At 37.1% G+C, this 19,584-nt stretch overlaps 2 protein-coding genes across 2 annotated transcripts in view; both read right to left on the bottom strand.

Annotated features, from left to right (window-relative positions):
- Positions 1-1,851: 1,851 nt before the first annotated feature.
- si:dkeyp-110a12.4 (uromodulin) lies at positions 1,852-15,834 on the bottom strand. The gene is made up of 9 exons (XM_038299578.1): positions 15,654-15,834; positions 11,680-11,768; positions 11,457-11,561; positions 7,554-7,714; positions 7,321-7,456; positions 5,955-6,049; positions 4,092-4,260; positions 2,256-2,370; positions 1,852-2,163 (listed from the first exon to the last, which is right to left on the bottom strand). The coding sequence occupies exons 1-9, from the start codon at positions 15,739-15,741 to the stop codon at positions 1,988-1,990; spliced, it is 1,134 nt and encodes a 377-aa protein (XP_038155506.1). The 5' UTR covers positions 15,742-15,834; the 3' UTR covers positions 1,852-1,987.
- Positions 15,835-18,374: 2,540 nt separating this feature from the next.
- The window catches only part of shprh (SNF2 histone linker PHD RING helicase), a 34,780-nt gene continuing 33,570 nt past the window's right edge, over positions 18,375-19,584 (bottom strand). Inside the window, exons 28-29 of the mRNA XM_038299563.1 lie at positions 18,792-18,872; positions 18,375-18,704 (exon numbers count right to left, since the gene is read on the bottom strand). Coding sequence (XP_038155491.1) covers positions 18,608-18,704; positions 18,792-18,872 — 178 coding nt within the window. The 3' untranslated portion in view covers positions 18,375-18,607. The remainder of the gene's footprint in view (positions 18,705-18,791; positions 18,873-19,584) is intronic.

Here is a 19,584-nt window from a genome sequence, read left to right as displayed (position 1 = left end):
CCCATCACATTTAGCTTTATGGGTGAAGTAGGGCAAGCCGTTATGAAATACAACCATACCTACATTTGTCGATAAAATAAACCAGTCCATACAAATAACATGATTACTTGTTTCAGCTAAAAATAAAATTAAAAACGGTAACTCTGGTAAATAGTCAATTAATGCCAAAGTTTTTTTTCTCTCTGAAAAAGATTTTTATATCCTATGGTTCCTTTTTGCTTCCTAATTATTTAGAATATCTGAATATTCTAACAGTCATTTGAGGGTTGAAGGATTTTGTGTAGTGTTAAACGTTCAAAAGGTATTGAGCAGAATTTTTGCAAAAAGGCTAGGAATATTCTTGGAGGTGAATGTACCAAATAGAGGCATTTAGAGGATATTTAGATCTACGTGCCATTTACATACACAATGTTTACTGTAGAATTGAGGCCATGCCCACCATCATTCACCTTGAATTCTTCCATAGCATGCACTGGCAGGCTTGGACTCACTTGGCCCTCGCACGCTGAAATTAGGACTGGCCCTCCGGGCCCAAAGCACCTACCTGTGACAATAAATAAATCAAGGATCTTAAGAAGTAATACAATGTTAACTACTTTAATGATGCATGCAGTATAGCCCTTCCTTAGTTGCCATGCATATTCTTGTGACGGTTTGCATATGGTGTAATTTTCTATTTCTTCAAATTGTAAAATCCTTGCAGCAAAACAAATTATAATAAAACTAAAATACTTTCTTTAAACTAAACTATGATGTTCCTCTTATATTTGGTGAACATATGTTTGAATATTTTGTAAAAATATGTTGCGGTACATGATGGGGTTTTGCATTTGTTTGCATTGTTCCATTTCATTGCCCACATGCCTCCTAGACTCACAGTGAATGTTTACACACTGCTGAGCTTTCATGTATTCATTCTTGAAGAAGTGCCTGTCTGCCTCTATATTGTATTGTTTTATGTTGGGGGTGGCGGGGGTCCATAAATGGGCCGGTGTAGATGAAGAAAATTTCGAAAATCGTTCCCAGTCCGAGCCTGCGCACAGGTGATCATTAGCACTACTGAGGCCACATTTCTGGAAACAAGAAAATTAAAGCCAAACATTTCAGTCTGTTTCCCACATAAAGTTTTTATTATGTTTATGATCTCAGAGTCCTGTATTACATTTTGGTTTTTCTCTGTTCCGTGCACCGCTGCACAGCAAGAAAAGAATTTCCCGCAAGGGATTAATAAAGTGATTCTGATTCTGAAATGCTTTTAGTATAGAATATTTCCAATATTTTACTTTCAACAAATAGTTTCAGAAATGTTATACTCTTTTGCTCTCCTAATGACTTAAAAATTATGGCTCTCTAACTGTGTGCCAATAGCGCACCTTGGAATGTCTGTAGAGTAAAGAAGCACCAATAATGAAAAAAGATGAGCAGTTCAAGTTAAAACCTAAAAAAAAAGGTATAGTAGAGATAATTTCCAAACCGTGAGTGATCGACAAACAATGCCAAGTGTCATTAAACAAAATGAATTACAGATGGCTAAAAAGTCTAGAATTTAGTCACAAAGGGAGGGAGAACTAGGTTTCCAGTACAAGTGTAAAAATGAATGGCTTGCCATACAGGGACACCACGCTATGGCTGAGGTACTGAAATAGACAGCCTGGGGAAATACCCTGAGTGTTTTAAAACATATATCTAAAATAACTTTAATGTGACTTTAGGCAACTTCAGGACAAAGAAACATTTGACATGTTTATTTTACACTATCAGCACCTTTGAATTCTCAAAACAAACACAAATTACTTCTGTTTTTTTTTTTATTAAAGTTGCTAAATCACACTCTGTGAGATGTAAAAAAAAAATGACAAAAAAAGACTTGAAGTAATTTTTGAAAAAAGAATTTAAAAATCACAAACAAAAAACAAACTTAGCGTTCATTGTTAAAATCTGTACACTTTAGTTTTTCTCTGTCCAGGTGTTCGGTAAAGGCCTCACTTCATGAAGCCACCTCAGAGATGTGGTGAATATTAGACAGCGTCAGCTGTGCCTCCTGTGCTGGATAGAAACGTCTGGAGCGAAGCCACAGCCTCCCAAACACCCCGGTGATGAACAGCAAGATGACTAGCAAACCTCCAAGGACAAGTGTCTCTACTGGAAGGATACCGCTGGGATCTACAGGGAAACGTGCATGGTTGAAACATACTCCATATGAACTCTTTTAACTTTATAAAGGCCCAAATTACAAAGATTGTAAAGCTACGTACTCGGATTTGGTTTTTCACTGGCAGTGAAAAGTCGTCTTATAGGCCCGTAGGACACAGTGTGGGATGATGGGATGTCTCTCCGTATCCTCAGAAAACCATCTGCAGTGGTGCAGTTCTGCGCAGGAAATGTAGAATAAAAACAACTACAGTCATTAAACTGGATGAAACATTTTCAGTTTTAGGTCACATAAAAAAGCTTCTAGAGATTCAATTCAATTCAATTCAGTTTATTTATATAGCGCCAAATTCACAACACATGTCATCTCAAGGCACTTTACAGTTCAACCAGATCATCCAGTCAAATTGATTCAAAGTTTTCTATCTAAGGAAAACCAGTTGATTGCATTGACTCATTGACTCAAATACAATCCCTCACACTAAGCATGCTTGTAGCGACAGTGGAGAGGAAAAACTCCCTTTTAACAGGAAGAAACCTCCAGCAGAACCAGGCTCAGTGTGAGCGGCCATCTGCTGAGGCCCACTGGGGTTCAAGGAGACAGAAGCAGAGACACAAAAAGCAGCTGTAAAAGGCGGCCCCGTCCAGGAAACACACAGCCAGGCAGACGAGCTCCGAGCCAGCTTTAGTTTCCTGTAGGACAATGACTTCAGGTAAACAACCAGAGCTAAAATACACTGGCTTTTAAATCAAAACATACAGTTAATGATCAGATCCAAAATAATTTATTAAAAAAGAAGGAAAAAAAGAATCCTTAAAATTGTAATATCATGTGCCAGCTAACCATAAGCCTTTAGAAATGATGTTTGGACCAACTTCTTAGTTACAGGGATTTCAAAAGTCATTCACCTGCAGTAATGGTGAGAAATTAGTCGTCAATTTTTCAACAAAGCGAAAGGGCACTATCAAGTCCATCTATAATGTTCTTTTTGTGAAATTAAGTGGGGTATTATTTATTGCAACAACTGTTTCAGAGATGCACAACTCTAAAAATATTCCTGACCTGAAGGAGGCAAGTCAGGTCAAGGGTGCGTAATTAATTGATTATTTAAATAGTCGTCAACTAATTTAGTAATTGATTAATCATTAACTTGAGTATATAGACTATAAAACGTGTCTTTAGCTCATAGAGAAACCTATTCAGAGCAGCAGAGATGACTTTTAAGTTTGTTTGTTTTACATACACTGCTTTCTTGTGTGATGTCACAGAAAAATCTGAATAAATAAAGCACAATATCAAGAGGAGAAATGTTGATATCCATAAATATGATTCCTTTTATGATTTATTTATGGGCACCATTTTAGATGCCTTAATTTGTCCATTTGTGTGCCAATATAAGCACACGGTGGGGATATCTGGCCATAAATATATTTAGGCGGGGTTTTATTTCCAAGAGTTGAATGCATTTTGAGGCTAAATGTACATATTACCCATTCTCCATAGAGAAACAAGCCCGCTTGATAATGATAAATATATGACAGCTGGGAAGTCATAGCTGAAGAGGTGTTAGTTAGCATGGTGGATGACAAACAACCGGTTACACAAATTGTGTCTCATTTAAGGAAAGACAAATTCTTACAGTTTTAATACAGTTCTTCCTGTTAAAATTTATGCAAACGTTTTCTTCTCTTTCCTTTCCTTTAGATACTATATATAGGCCTATATGCATATAAGTGTGTATAAATATATATACATACAGTATGTTGTATGTAAATCTATTTAGTAGCTGTGTAGTTTACTGGTTTCTCAAGTCAGTGGATTTGAAATAAGGAGTGCTAAAGTATCAGGCTTGATGAGTCTATATTACATTTAGCAGAGCACTCGTCTGAGCTGGCTGACTGTCACCCTGGGCTGTGTGTGTGTAACTGGACTCACTCACAGGTTTGCACACATTCGGGCTGCTGTGGCAGATCTGGACGTTGCAGTGCAGGAAGACATAAGTGTAAGAGCTGCCAACAAACTTGAACATTTGGATCCTGAACATGGCCTCTGGACCCTCACCGTTCTTCAGGACACTGAGAGTCTGCTTGTTGGCCAGCACTGGACAACTGAGAAGGTGTAAAAAAAAAAAAAAAAAAGAAACGATTGGAGCTAAAACTGGATAGTTAAGAATGTTTTAAATATGTTTATTTTAAAGCATCATAAACACCAGTCACCAGTCCTGAGGTAGATAAATCTCTTGGTGTCTTAATGCTGTATAAATCTAGATGAACTAGTCACTTAGGCTAAAGCTAATGGCTAAGTTCAACTGTAAAATCATCACATTTGAGTTGGGAGAATATTTATATAAAGATTTCTGATTATTTCTAAGAAAAAAAGAGATAAGAGACGATGCGTCACCAATGTTTTAAAAGTTAACCAGAAGGCTAAAAAATACTAAAATGGTTTGAGTGATTTTTTTTTTCCATTTGCATTTTACAAATCTTTTTTTTTTTTCCTCACAATTACTCTGACTGCTTTTATTGTTTATTTATTGTTTATTATTGAATGTTGTTTTCTTCTCATTACGGTAGTTGTTGATGCAGGAAGAATATTTGGCCAAACTTCTAACTCCATTTCTCATCTGAATCGGACAATGTTCATATTAACCACTTTAATGTTTTAACCTCTTACACCCTCAGGGGGTATAAATAAGTTTCTGCCTGACAAAAACACACAAAAGTAAATAACTCATAGCCTCACAGCTATTAGATTTAAGAAGAAACTTTTGGTACCTCTGTAAAGGTAAGATGTCATAGAATGGTTTTCTGGTGTCAGCACCATTGTAGCTTTGACCCTGCCTGAAATATTAGGGACAAAATACAAAATATTTTGCATTTTTTGAACCTCGCCAAAATTTTCTTTGAAATAAACATTGCAAAAAACTACCAAAATATTATTTATAGCACAAAAAAGTAGTACAGACTTTTAAATCTAAATGTTGTGTAAAAATATACCAAATTTGGACTCAATCAGATGAATCATATTTATTTTAGAATGGTATTAGTGAAAATTTCTTAGGCGGAGAGGCCATTTTGGCACATTTATCCAAAAATGTCACCAAACTGTGCCAAATGTGTTTTTTACATGAATACTGGGGGTTTGTTAAAATTACGAGGTCACGTAGCAGCTGGACCCACCGGTGGGTCCGTAGGGTTCTAGGGGTTAAGCTTCAAGTTTTTTTTTTTTTAAGACATTAGTCTGTCATATAAACTGTTAAACTCAAGCCTCAGAGTCCTGCTAATCTGGATTTAGAGTCCATGATGACGGTAAGACAGGTAGGTAAGATATTATCTGCTTTATAGAACCTCATCAATTCTGAATTTTTCATTGAAGTTGATATATTTAAGCTTTTATCGTTACTGGATGTCATCAGCTAATATCCTTCTTCTTTCTCTGGCATTGTGAAATCCACAGTGGCTCACAACTTCGCTGTCACTAACAGCAGCAAATACTACCCGGTTGTCAAGGACATGCACAGCTGTTGAACTGAAATGCATGTGGCCTCTCAGACTGGAGTCACATGACCTGGCTTTGAGATTTGTTGTCTGGCCAGATCTCTAGGCAACAAATTCTCTTATTTCAGATTTCAACAGCACTGCTGTAAGACGACTTAGAGCTTGTTGCAGCAATAACACTGAAATAGAGTGTAACACAAACCAGCTTCTCATTTAATGACTCTGTCTTGCTCAAATGTTTACAGCTGTAGAAAAGCAAGTTGAGATGAAAATGTTAAGAAATGTTCCATGATTATGGTAACTACCTGTCTCTGATGAAGGTGTACTGGATGTTGCCATAAGGATCGCTGGTGGGCGTGGCCCAGCATCTCTCCAAACGCAGCATCAGATGAGCTGGTATCTTTGAAAAAGGGAAGGTTGAGTGACAATTAAGTTATCCTGAAGGCATGCCAAAACATGTTTCATGATGTGTTGTGAAATGATGAGTCATTACAGATAAACAACAGCTGGTCCAAGGGGCAATAACAGACTAGAGATGATGTTCCAACGTTCTCACATGAGTGTCTACTGGAGTATTCCAAGATTAGTTAGGACATCAAACCGCAGGGTATATTGCTTAACGTTAGAAGGTTTAAAATAATGATAATAATCCTAAGATAGTTGTCAATGCCAAGCATGCATGACCTACTTTCATCGTTATTTGACTTAACTGGATTTTCTTTACATTATGGGCAAGGAAATAAATACAGGACATTTTTCCTGGGTAGTCTGGGTAAAAAAACTGCAAACCGTTGAGTAAAAATAAATCAATATAACAAACATTTATTGTTGCTGTTGGTAAAATTGTCTAAAACACACTATAATAAATAAATCTTTAATTACAGTACCATATTTTCCCACTGAAAAGTTTTTTGAAAAAGAAAATTACTCAATATAAAAACATTCATTTAAAGAGGATAATTAATTTTAGGATATAACTGTTTAAACTAAATAATTAGTGGCTTGATTACCGCATTACCCCTAATACTATCTCCCCATAGTTTTTTTTTTTTTTAACACATTTTACAGTTAATAAAGGGAGGGGATATCTGATAATTCCTCTTTGTTTATTCTTTCTAGATACTCTAGAGTCTGGGCTCCTCTTTAACTGAACCCGCATGTTTTAACTAAAATTTAGGTCTTATGGTCAAAGATTTGATTAAATGTTTTAAAGCATTATCATGCTGAAAGATCAATGTCTAATTCATGTTTTCTAAGTGCATTTAGAGGAGAAACAGGCCCACAGCATCATGGATCTTCCCCCAAACTTAGCAGTAATGATGAGGCCCTTTTCCTCGATTTATCCATTTGTTTTACACAAAACAAAGGCACTTTTGTTATCAAGAAGCTTACATTTTTGTATTATCTGACATTAAATAATATCTGGTTTTAGTTAAACTAGCAGGTTTGAGAAAAAAGAGTCTTAAATTTCCAATTTAAAGATCTTAGAATGTCAGATCAACTTTATAGTAAAGCATATAATTAAAAAAAAAGGACAGACTTTTTTATTGACGGTATTAATCATTAATATATTTATCTCCATTGAACAAATTTCCTTAAAGAGGAAACTTCTTTAAATAAAATGCTTGTATTACAGTGATTTTAAGATCTTTATCAGTGATGCACAGATACCATGAAAACTTTCACAAAGACGTTTTCATTTAGTGTGAGAGAAGGCATGGTCGTCCATCTGTCCTCAAAGGCTTCATCTTTGTACAACAGCATTGAAACTGAGAAATTCCCCTCCTCAGTACTTAGAATGATGCTTCTGAGGAATCAGAAACACACAAAAACAAGAAGAAAAACCTTTAAAATGCTTTCATTTAAAAATCAGATGTCGGGGAAAAACAGGTTTAAACACTAACCTTAGGTCGACTCGGATCATGTTTTCGCTGTTAGGTTGCTGCACCATGTAGTTTATGGGGTAGCGGCACACAAATGTGATGTTTATGTAGTTCCTTGTGATGACGTCTGAATAGTTGTTGTGTATAGTGTTGATGAACATAATGTGCGTTTCATCAGAGACCTATAGAGAGATCAAGAAACCCTAACTTTAGGGCAGTCGTTAAATAAGAGACATTTTCATCATGTTTAAAGTTAGAGGCACGCTGAGGAGAGCAAGTATTTCCGAAAGTATTCGTACTCTGGAGTTTTTCAAGTTGCCAACAGCCACATATTTTTGCAGAAGTTTATACACTGCAAAATAATTTAATCTATATAAGTCATTTTTCTAAAAAAGAGGGATTTTTTTTCTTGAATCTATGAGGTAAGTGAGACACTGAAAAAAAAGGTGTAACAAGACAATTTACATTTAAAATAAGAAAAAACAATTGCATCGTCTTATTTCAAGAGCATATTATCTAATTATCTTATTTTAAGAGCAAACGCACTCATTCCATTGGCAAATAATCTTATTTACCAACTTAAATTAAGGGTAAATACTCTTCATTTAAGATTTTTCTTTTTTTTTTTTTGCAGTGTAGGGGTTTTGCGAGATTTGACAACACAAATTCAATCATAACTGAAGGTAAAATGATAGCCTATGTAGTTTTCAAATATAGGGTGTATTAGCATCAGTGAAACCACGTCATGGAAACCAAGAAACAGCAGGCAGGTCAGGAAGGAAATCATGCAGGAGCTTAAAGAAGAGTTGGGCTATAAAACTAGTTCCTCATCTTCGAACATCTCAAGTTAGACTTAGACAAACTTTATTATCATCTTGTATTCAGAGTGTATACAAAACTACATTTTGATGCATACAGCTTTTTGACAGTGAATGAGTAGCTTACAACAGAGAAATGAACATTACCATTTATAAAGTGCAGCAGTTATAAAAATGTAAACAGTGTAGGAGAAAAGGAAAACCAGTTTAAAGTCATTGTGCAAAAGTTGCTTCAATTAGTGATCTAAAAATGAAAAGGTATACCACAACTGCATACATCACAACACAAGGATGTCTATCTAAACTGTTAGAGAAAGGAAAGGAAAGTATAAATTAAAGATATCAAGAGACTCCCTGTTTTAAGGAAGATGGAGAATAACCAGTGACGTGCGGTGAGGTTCATAGCTGGTGAGGCACTGACGTCATCAGAATCAGATTTGCAAATAGATGCATAGATTGACAGCAGTTTACAGGTTATGTTTCACTTCTGCATCCTTACACATACAAACTGTAGCTCACAAAACACACATTTCCTTAAAAAACAAAACAAAATAAATGTTATTACTGTCTTACCTTTACTTATAAATGAATAGAAGTCCTCCTTATCTTCCTTCAGTTTTAAAAGTCTCTCTGTCTCAATGGAGATCACTGCCAGGGAAGAAAGCCTTCCTTGATCCGTCCTGTTCCTGCCTTATGTTTTCAGTCTCTTGAGCACCCCCTGCCATGAGGCAAGAGAACTGCCTGCCTCACCTCGAACTTGTTCTCTGCCGTTTATAATCGCTCATTACACGAAACACGTTACACAAACACAGTTGGTGACAAAAAGCTCTGTACATTATATACATAAGCCAAATTATTAGAAATAAGTTCACATATTACATTTGTTTAAACCATTTTATTGACGCCGTACAGCAACATGCTCTCTCCGCTTTGCAGCCAGCGCAGAGCCAGGGGTTGCGCAATCCAAGGTGAGGCAGAGCTCGCTGCTGCCTCACCGGCATCGCTTCCAAGCATTTGAATGGGAAAATAAGAAAATTCAGCGATTTTGAACAAATAAAAATCGAAATTGGTGAAGCTACATGAAAAATGAATATTTTTAGTACAAACCACCGGATGAATATAACAATTTAAATTACTTTATGATTATATATTTTCTTTCTTTCCATGATGGCTGGTGAGGCACTGCCTCACCTGCCTCCCCTGACCGCACGTCACTGAGAATAACAGATGAGGTTCCACTAATCTGTAATTTATGGAAAAGTGGCAAGAAGTCAGCAGAAGTAGCCGTAAGTCATGCTGGTAATAAGGTAAACATGAGGAAGATGCTGCTGTAGATAAATAAAACAACAACCGAGAACAATATAGAGGGTGAAACCTAACTCTGTACATCACAATGAGCAACCTATCCTATAATGGCACATGGTGGTGACAGTATGATGATGTGGGGAAGTTTTTCTTCCGCATTGATAAGCCAGATGGTCAGAATTGGGTAAGAATGTATTCCTTACTTAACATTCAGCCAGTGCTACAATAAAATGGGATACATGATGAGATTGGCCTAGTCAAAAACCAGATCTAAATCAAGCTAACAATCTCTATTCGATATGACGGAGACATGGCAAACAGACCTGTGTTTTGAACAAAGTGTTGGTTCAGAGGGGCTATTGCGTATTTGTAAAAAAACAAAAAAACAAACAACAAAAATAATAAAAAAAGATGTTTAAATGACCTTAAACTTCATTAATAGTCATATTTTCTTTTCAGTCTGTCCTATTCAAGCTCAATAAATCACTGTTTAGATGATCATTTTATATATTTTAACACTTCTGTTGTGAGATATAGGAAACATTGCTTTGAAGCAAACCATAAGAACTACTTACATCTCTCACACTGAGAATCAAATTCCCTCTGGTTCTTATTACTTAGAGATTTAAAGGCTCCACAATGAAATATCACAGAGGACGTAAGCAGGGCTGCATTCATGTTACAATGAAAATACGTAACCCATCAACCTAAACATCCCAGCTTCTCTTTCCAGACAACACAGTTTCTAAAGCGGTTTGGTCAAGGTGAAAGCAGCACTGACAGCTGCAGCAGCTGTAAAATGAAACATATAATCCTGTGTGCAGGCTTACTTTCGTCAGCTGCTGTGCAGGAACCTTATAAAACACAGAGGTGGAGCGCTGGCAAGGTTTGCTTCCCCGATAAAAGCTGCTTTAACCTTTGGCTTCCTTTTTTTTTTAACAAACCATCAAACATTCCAAGTGAGCAGTTTAAGAACTGAATGCAGCAACAGGGATTTAGAGCTCTCTAAAGCTCATAAAAACAACTGGAAACGGTCTGTGCTTTCCCACCTTCCAATTCAGTGAACTTTAATAATGATTGATAATTTAACTTTATTGATCTCACATTGGAGAAACTTACCTCTGCATTTAACCCATCCCCTTCGGGACCAGTGGGCTGCCATCGTGAGGCGCAATTGGGGGTTAAGGGTCTTGCTCAGAGACTCAGAGTGGCAGTGAGACTCGAACTCAGAACCTGAGGATTCCAAGCTTTTTGCCCTAACCACTAGGCCACCACTCCCCCACTTATATTCAATAAATAATCAGTGCATTTCATGAAATTCTATGTAGACATTAAAGGTCTTATTCCTGGTTTGAGTAATGGAAAACAACACATTTTATTCCTGATGAAAAAAGAGCCAGTCCTTTTTTCTTTTCTCCTCATTCTATTGGGAATTTATGCCTCTATTTGTTTGTCTTTTTAACCTTGCTGTGTTAGTTCCATACAAATCAAAATCCTGTTAATAATACTGCAGCTAGTTGCTGCTAAATCAACCCTAATTAGATGAGAACTGGCCCCAAGAACAAAGGTAGCCCTCGTAAAATAGAAAATATATTACAGTGGCAGTTTTATGTTGCCTATTATGCCGATACCAAGTGCAATTTGTCTTCATAGCAGTTAAAGTTGAGTCATTTGTAAGGAGCTGTTCTAAATGTCTGGGCTCACGTGTGGCGTTTGATTAATCGGATGGCTGCAAATTCAACCTGACCAAGAAAACTTCTAGGCTTTAAAAGAGGAATACTCAGCAGGTTTAACGTCCTACCATTATGGTCCCACAGTCCGAGAGATTTGTCCTTATGCTAAAAACAAAGCCGTCCCCGATCTCCTCTCCACGACATTCTGGATCATTTAGATGCAAATCCTCAACCTATGGGAAAAACGTAATAAAACAAAAATGTTATTTTCAAGCAAAACGCACCCCTTCATGTTGGCTTATGATCACAGGCCTGTGAGCTGATAGAAAAAAACTGGACAGTTTTGCTTACATACACTGGAGGCACCTTGTTGAGGAAAAAAGCACTTGGAATGATGACGTCCATGTGGGCATTGGTACAAATCACGGTTTCATTAAGCTCTGATGAAAAAAAAATATGGTGAAAAAAGTTGGTAAAAAAAAAAGAACTTTTAGGGAAGGTAAAAAATGGGAAATTAAAACTGAATACCATCTAATTTGAAGATATCTTGGTCTATAGTCCCATAAAATAGTATTTGCCTCCTCACAGATTTCCCCCCCCTTACTTTCTTTTAACATTTATATATTTGAGACAAAGGAAAAATGTTACTGACAGACATAAAGAACTTAAATATATGACCAAATATAGTTTTGATTTAATGATAACTAATTTATCAAAGGTAGAATCCAACCCTTGCGATGAACTAATTGGCCACTCAGGCTAATAACTTGTCTTAATGCTTTGAAATGACAGAATCTTGAACATTGCCTGACTATTCCATTTAAATTTGAGCCATTCAGAAGTCGACTTGCTGCTGTGCTTTGGATCATTGCATTTCTTCATAACAGAAGTGTGCCTGAGGATGAGACAGTCATGGTTTTCTGTCATCCAATCACTCTTAAATCACCACCTTATCACTGCAATGTTTCGTTGTCAGTGTGACGTTTTTACTAGAATGCTTCCTCTGTTTAAAAGTGAGATGGGCTTTTATGTCCTCTCTTGGTTTTCAGGGCTTTTTTAGGACTTATAAATTAATGCAACTTTTTTATCCTGTCTGGTAAAATCATAAACAAAGATTTAGGATGGACTTCCGTTTTTTTTTCCCATTTCTGGACATCGACCCATACAGAACACTTTGTACCCCTTCCAGTCTGATAGCTGAGGGGGATTTTGTCTCCAATAGTTTCTTGGATTTATATCAGGGCGAGACGCTTAGCTTACTTCAGTTTGTTAGACAAGCTGTTTTAGAGCAGATATAGCAACTTAGGGCAAAAATTAAATAAGTTAAAAACTAGAGTTTGTAATAAAGTGAGAATCTCTCATTGGCTGAAAAAATCAAATATGTATCATTTGTAGTGTTAGGTTTATTATTTATACATCATGTGCATTGTTATTCTGTTAGCCAGATTAGACAGAGTAGAAGGCCTTCCTTCACATTGTGGATGTCACTGTGTGTACGGAGGTCATCTAATCAGGACAGCCTTCGTGTCTTTAGAAATACACAGGATATGGGCACATCTTGGAGCCGGACTGATAGAGGAGAGCTATCTGTAATCCTTGGGCATGGATGGCGTGTCAGTTTCTGATACGGACAACTAAGCATCAACATGATGCAACACATAGACACATGAGCTATAAGAAGGAGAAGATGACCTTGTTCGGGGCTCAATCTTTGCCGGACGTTCGTGGACGTGATTTTTGAGCCCACAGCTGTGCAAGCTCCAAGCATTTTCTCTGTCCTGTAACGACCTGATCTGGAATAAACTCTGTTATTTTTTACTCCTGTTTTATAGTCCTTTTTATATGGTTTTACCCAGTTTGAGTTAAGAGTAGTAAATAACTTGCTCTCAGGAAAAGAACCGTGAGGAAGCCCCCCGAGGCGCAACAGCTTTTTAGGGGACATAACTTCCTCATTTAACAGTAGTATTATACACATATTTCTCATTATCTGTTAGTATTCAGGGGTCAACATTATGGAGTACACATCTTAATACTAACAGCTGTGTTTTTTAGTGTCCTATAAATATTTGTATACATGGACTCAATTCAGCGCTTATATACGGAAGAGGATTAGGGCCACTGGGAAAAAAAAAAAAGTAAACTGATTGTTAAATTTTATTTCAGTTTAACATGGGAAAAAAGTCAGAATTCTGAGATTAAAGTCAGAATTCTGACTTTTTTCTCAGAATTCTGACTTTAATCTCAGAATTCTGACTTTTTTCTCAGAATTCTGACTTTTTTTTATTGTCAGAATTCTGAGAAAAAAGTCAGAATTCTGAGATTAAAGTCAGAATTCTGAGAAAAAAGTCAGAATTCTGAGATTAAAGTCAGAATTCTGAGAAAAAAGTCAGAATTCTTTTTTTCCCATACTATACTGAAAAAAAAAAAAAAAAAATCAGTTAACTTTTTTTTTTTTTCCAGTGGCCCTAATCCTCTTCCGTACCTATACAGGTGCTGGTCATAAAATTAGAATATCATGAAAAAGTAGATTGATTTCAGTAATTCCATTTAAAAAGTGAAACTTGTATATTATATTCATACATTACATACAAACTCATATATTTCAGATGTTTATTTTGTTTAATTTTGATGATTACAAATGACAACAAATGAAAATCTCAAATTCATCATATCAGAAAATTTGAATATTACTGAAGACCAATAAAAACAAAGGATTTATAGAAATGTTGGCCAACTGAAAAGTATGAACATGAAAAGTATGAGCATGTACAGCACTCAGTATTTAGTTGGGCCTCCTTTGGCCTGTATTACTGAAGCAATGCGGCGTGGCATGGAGTCGATCAGTCTGTGGCACTGCTCAGGTGTTATGATAGCCCAGGTTGCTCTAATAGTGGCTTTTAGCTCTTCTGAATTGTTGGGTCTGGTGTATTGCATCTTCTTCTTCACAATACCCCATAGATTTTCTATGGGGTTAAGGTCAGGAGAGTTTGCTGGCCAATTAAGAACAGGGATACCATGGTCCTTCAACCAGGTACTGGTAGCTTTGGCACTGTGTGCAGGTGCCAAGTCCTGTTGGAAAATGAAATCTGCATCTCCAAAAAGTTGGTCAGCTGCAGGAAGCATGAAGTGCTCTAAAACTTCCTGGTATGTGGCTGCGTTGACCCTGGACCTCAGAAAACACAATGGACCAACACCAGCAGATGACATGGCACCCCAAACCATCACTGACTGTGGAAACTTTACACTGGACTTCAAGCAACGTGGATGAAGTGCCTCTCTTCTTTTCCTCCAGACTCTGGGACCTTGATTTCCAAAGGAAATGCTAAATTTACTTTCATCAGAGAACATGACTTTGGACCACTCACCAGCAGTCCAGTCCTGTTTCTCTTTAGACGCTTCTGACGCTGTCTGTGGTTCAAGAGTGGCTTGACACAAGGAATGCGACAGCAGAAACCCATGTCTTTCATACGTCTGTGTGTGGTGGTTCTTGAAGCACTCACTCCAGCTGCAGTCCACTCTTTGTGAATCTCCCCCACATTTTTGAATGGGTTTTGTTTCACAATCCTCTCCAGGGTGCGGTTATCTCTCTTGCTTGTACACTTTTTTCGACCACATCTTTTCCTTCCCTTCGCCTCTCTATTAATGTGCTTGGACACTGAGCTCTGTGAACAGCCAGCCTCTTTAGCGATGACCTTTTGTGTCTTGCCCTCCTTGTGCAAGGTGTCGATGGTCGTCTTTTGGACAACTGTCAAGTCAGCAGTCTTCCCCATGATTGTGTAGCCTATAGAACTAGACTGAAAGACCATTTAAAGGCTTTTGCAGGTTGTTTGAGTTAATTAGCTGATTAGAGTGTGGCACCAGGGGCCATCAATTTTGAACCTTTTCACAATATTCTAATTTTCTGATATGATGAATTTGAGATTTTCATTTGTTGTCATTTGTAATCATCAAAATTAAACAAAATAAACATCTGAAATATATGAGTTTGTATGTAATGTATGAATATAATATACAAGTTTCACTTTTTAAATGGAATTACTGAAATCAATCTACTTTTTCATGATATTCTAATTTTATGACCAGCACCTGTATATTCATGCTGACAATTAAAATGTTTGACATTAGATCCCTGCTTATAAGGTCACACACACAGCTGTATACACATAAACTGATTTGCACATGGGAAGGAAACTTAGGGTCAAGTGTGACATGGGCTGCTCTCTACTGTATAAATATAATGAATATATCACTCAGGTTGTCTACTTCAGCAGGAAGCCAGCATCAATGAGAGTATCAAATAAATTGTGTATATAGAGTGCACTCACCCTCCACCATGGGCTCCAGATGACCTGCTGTGTTCATAGTCCTCAGCGTGAAGATCAGCCCGATAAAAACCACGCTGGAAGACCCCATCTTCCAACTTCCCACTGCTTTCTCTCAGCTCTGCCACTCCGCCAACGTACAGCCCTTTCCCTAAATCCCACTGTTACTAGAAGATGTAGCACCTCTTCCCTTCCCCAACCCATGAAACCCTTACTCTAATGAACTGGGACCCCCCTGCCCCTAAAACACCAGTTTGAATGATGCTTCAGACAACAATGAGATTCCACACATGAATGGGGGAAACCGAGGGGAGTCCAAGGTAACATGGAGAAACCCGCCTTCTGCAGAGACGGCGTCTTAGTAAACACCTTACGAGAGTTTCTTACCACAGGGAGCAGCTATACATCTGGTAACCATGTCAAAAGACAAGGTTGGTCTTTGTTCGCTCTTTCTTTTGTCTGCCCACTTTAAAACATTTTACTGGTGCGGGAATCCCAGTCAGTAAGGACAAAAGGAACTCATTGCAGGTCAAGGGCAATTCACTGACCGCTTTGCATGTGTGTGGTTAAACAGCACCGTAAAATCCAGCTACTGCATGCAAATGCAAGAGATGGATCCTAATTTAAGACAGCAAAACCTCGACTCTACATGTAATCTATCATACGGAGCATTAAACCCGTCCAAGTAATTTGCAAAGGGAAATTAGTTGTTTTAACTTACTGGAGCAATGAGGCAGAAACCCTCTCAGCTTTTTCAAGATATATGAGTTCTTTTCATAAGATTGTTTCTCCAAAGCAGCAATATGAGCCATTATTTTTTATATATATTTTTTGCAAATGAAAGATATAACTTTGGTCTAATTGCCAGTAATTGTTTTAACAGATTAGCAAGCATTAGTATGGATGTGGAACCTGTTTTCTGGGCGTAAGACTGGAGTTGATTGAACTTACTTCAATATTCCACTTCAATGAAATCAGTAAGTAAAATAAATAATAGTGCAGGAAAAAATATTTTCATTCACACGCTTTTATTTTCTGAAAGCTGTAACATCAATGGAAAGATTTCATTGTGGCGACACAGTAGGATTATACACTTGTTATAAAAATGAAAGGAACGCTTTTTAACCAAAGTGGAGTCTGTTCAATTTCCAGAACATCTATCTGGTCAGGTAAACAGAAGAGCCATTGTTTGTGACTGTCAGCTGTAATGAAGGGGCAACAATGAGATGGCCGTAGCAGGCCACAGACATTTCTGGCTCCCTCCTTTCTTTACGGGTAGATTTTGGATTCTTCCAGGATCAGAGTCACTGCTGGTAACATGAGGTAAAACCTGGAGGCCCCCTATCGGTATCGGCCTGTATCGGCCTTAAAACTGAATATCGGACATCGGCCACCCCACCGATATTTAACCCGATATTTGATCAACTTCTGAGTTTCTAAAGCCTAAAAAAAAAAAATACTACTACCTCTTCCTCAAAAACTTCTTTTTTACAGACTTAAAAACTTCTAAAGACGAGGGAAAAAATATTGATACATTAAAATATCCCAATATCTTCTCTTCATATGCTGATATATTGCCATTTAAAAACACCATATCAATCTCTTTTACTAATGAAATATTGCTATATGTCATCGTTATGCTACGAAATCCCCCGAAAATTCACAAAATGTTGCCATATTTTTATATGTTGAAATATTGACGCGGTATCGAATCGTTTACTAACAAAATCTCACAAGTTTTTGCAAAATATCTCGAGAGTTTGTAACAGAAGGATGAAATTTCACGAGATTTTGAAAGTAAAATAGATCGATACCGCGTTTTTAAAAATGAATTTGATATCGGCATATGAAAATATATTTGAGTGTATTATTTTTCAAAGTGTCAGAAATGGATAAACTGCTATTTTCAATGACTACTTATTTTTGTCCAGCTTTAACATCGGTATCGATATCGGTTATCGGCTACATGAGTTTTAAAATATCGGCATATCGGCCAAAATCCCAATATCGTGCCCTAGTTATACAGGCAGTCTGTCTGGGTTTGGTGGGTCCAGGTTCCTCCTGGTGGATGATAATGCGAAGCCTCCAGTGGCAACAGTGTGAATGCAGTTCATGGAGGATGAAGGAATTAAAAACATAGTCTGGCCTCCATGACCACCAGAACATCACAGGGACATCATGTTTAGGTCCATCTGATGCCTCCTGGGTTTACCTCAGACTGTCTAAGACAGGGATGCACATTTTAGATTTTTTTTTTAGTTCTTTGCAGGACTTGACTTTAACTGAGGAGGTAATTCAGTATTTGATTCAGGCGTGTTGGACCAGGGAGAAATCTACACTATGAAGATCTAGGAGCTCAGTGATGCCTGGTAACCTGATGTTACCAGGCGGGCTTAGAGAGAATCAGGACCATGCAGACTGTGAGTAATTTTGTAGATGCTACAATCAAGTTACAGCAAAAACTGGACCAGGCTGCAGCGTCAGTTTTTTTTTTTTTTTTTTCTCTTTCTGTGTCTTGATCAGTTTAATTTCCTTCAAATGTTTCTGACTTATTAACTGTTCCACGTCAGTAAGGAAATAATTTTTTTCCTAATTTATTTCTGAGTCATTTTTCTTTAATTTTTTAAGACTTGTATATAAATGCACAGACAGTAAATATTCAGGTGGAATAAACAACTTTGTTGTACAGCCATGTTAAATGTTACAATGAAACATGAGTATATAAAGCTGAGACAATCAGAACAGTAACTGACCTACATTAAAATCTGACCTTAAATATGTTTTGCAAACACGTCACTTGTTATTGGCTAAAAAAAAATTTCCGGAAATGCATTTCACAATTCAAGTCGCTGACATATAAAAAAGGAATGTGCAAATTCAGAGTACTTTTAAACGCCGCTGTGTAACGGATCAGCTGTGTTTCTGCTCTTCCTCCAGGAGCAGATCGATGTGCACAATCACTCCAGAGGTTCCGTGTCCTCGGTGAACAGATCGGCCAGGTCGGCCACTGTCAGAACGGCAGCCTCAGAGTGCTTCATGGCTGTGCTGGTGTGACTACAAATAAAACAGAAATAACTTCTATTAGTACTTTAACTAGTAACATGTCTTAAAGCCATCAATGCTCTTTTGAACTTAAAACACCTCTTTTCCGCTGTCTTCAGCATTGCTTGCATTCTTTCCTCGATAGTGGATTTAATTAGGAATCTGTGCACAAACGTTGGCCTGTTGGACAGAGAAAAAAAAAAAGTTCAACCTGTTGTGTTTGGTAATTTTGCAACAATTTTAAAGTAAAAACTTGTTTTTTTTCTTGGGGTTTAATTCATATTTGACATCTCCAACTGTGTAAAACTTCTGATCTCTAGACATAAGTCAAGAAACTGTGACCCTTTTTGTAAGCAAAAGCTCCATTCAGCACAACGGATCCAATACCAAACTGGATTATTGGAATTTTGACTATAGATTAGATTAGATTAGATATAATGGTCTCACAGCGGAGAAATTCATTGATTACATATTGGCGTAGTAATTAAAGAAGGTGCAAACAAGGAGGAAAAGGTGCATTAGGAATAAGCAATATATATACAGTATATCAAGATAAATAAGGATTAAGGTGCAAGTGTACATGTATCGCACACAATGCAAAACAAAATAAAAATAAGAAATAAAAAAATAAAAAATACAAGGGAGTAACACAGATTTGAGGTGACATATGTACAATCAGGATGGCTTATATACACGTGGATTGCCTTTTACATTAAAGTGTAGTAGGTAAGGAGCAACGGTGAGGTAGTGGTATGACTATTCTATTCACATATATTGCACAGTCAGCATATTGCACAGAATATTGCACAGTCAATAAATAACAAACTATAATATAGCTGCACAGTGGCTTTATAGGAGTTATTGTTGTTATAGTGCATTATTATAGAGTCTG

The sequence above is a fragment of the Cyprinodon tularosa genome, unplaced genomic scaffold (genome assembly GCF_016077235.1).
Source record: "Cyprinodon tularosa strain WSP-4 unplaced genomic scaffold, ASM1607723v1 ctg430, whole genome shotgun sequence".
Classification (NCBI taxonomy): domain Eukaryota; kingdom Metazoa; phylum Chordata; class Actinopteri; order Cyprinodontiformes; family Cyprinodontidae; genus Cyprinodon; species Cyprinodon tularosa.
Note: the sequence above shows the minus strand (reverse complement) of the source record. Positions and strands in the feature narration are given on the sequence as shown.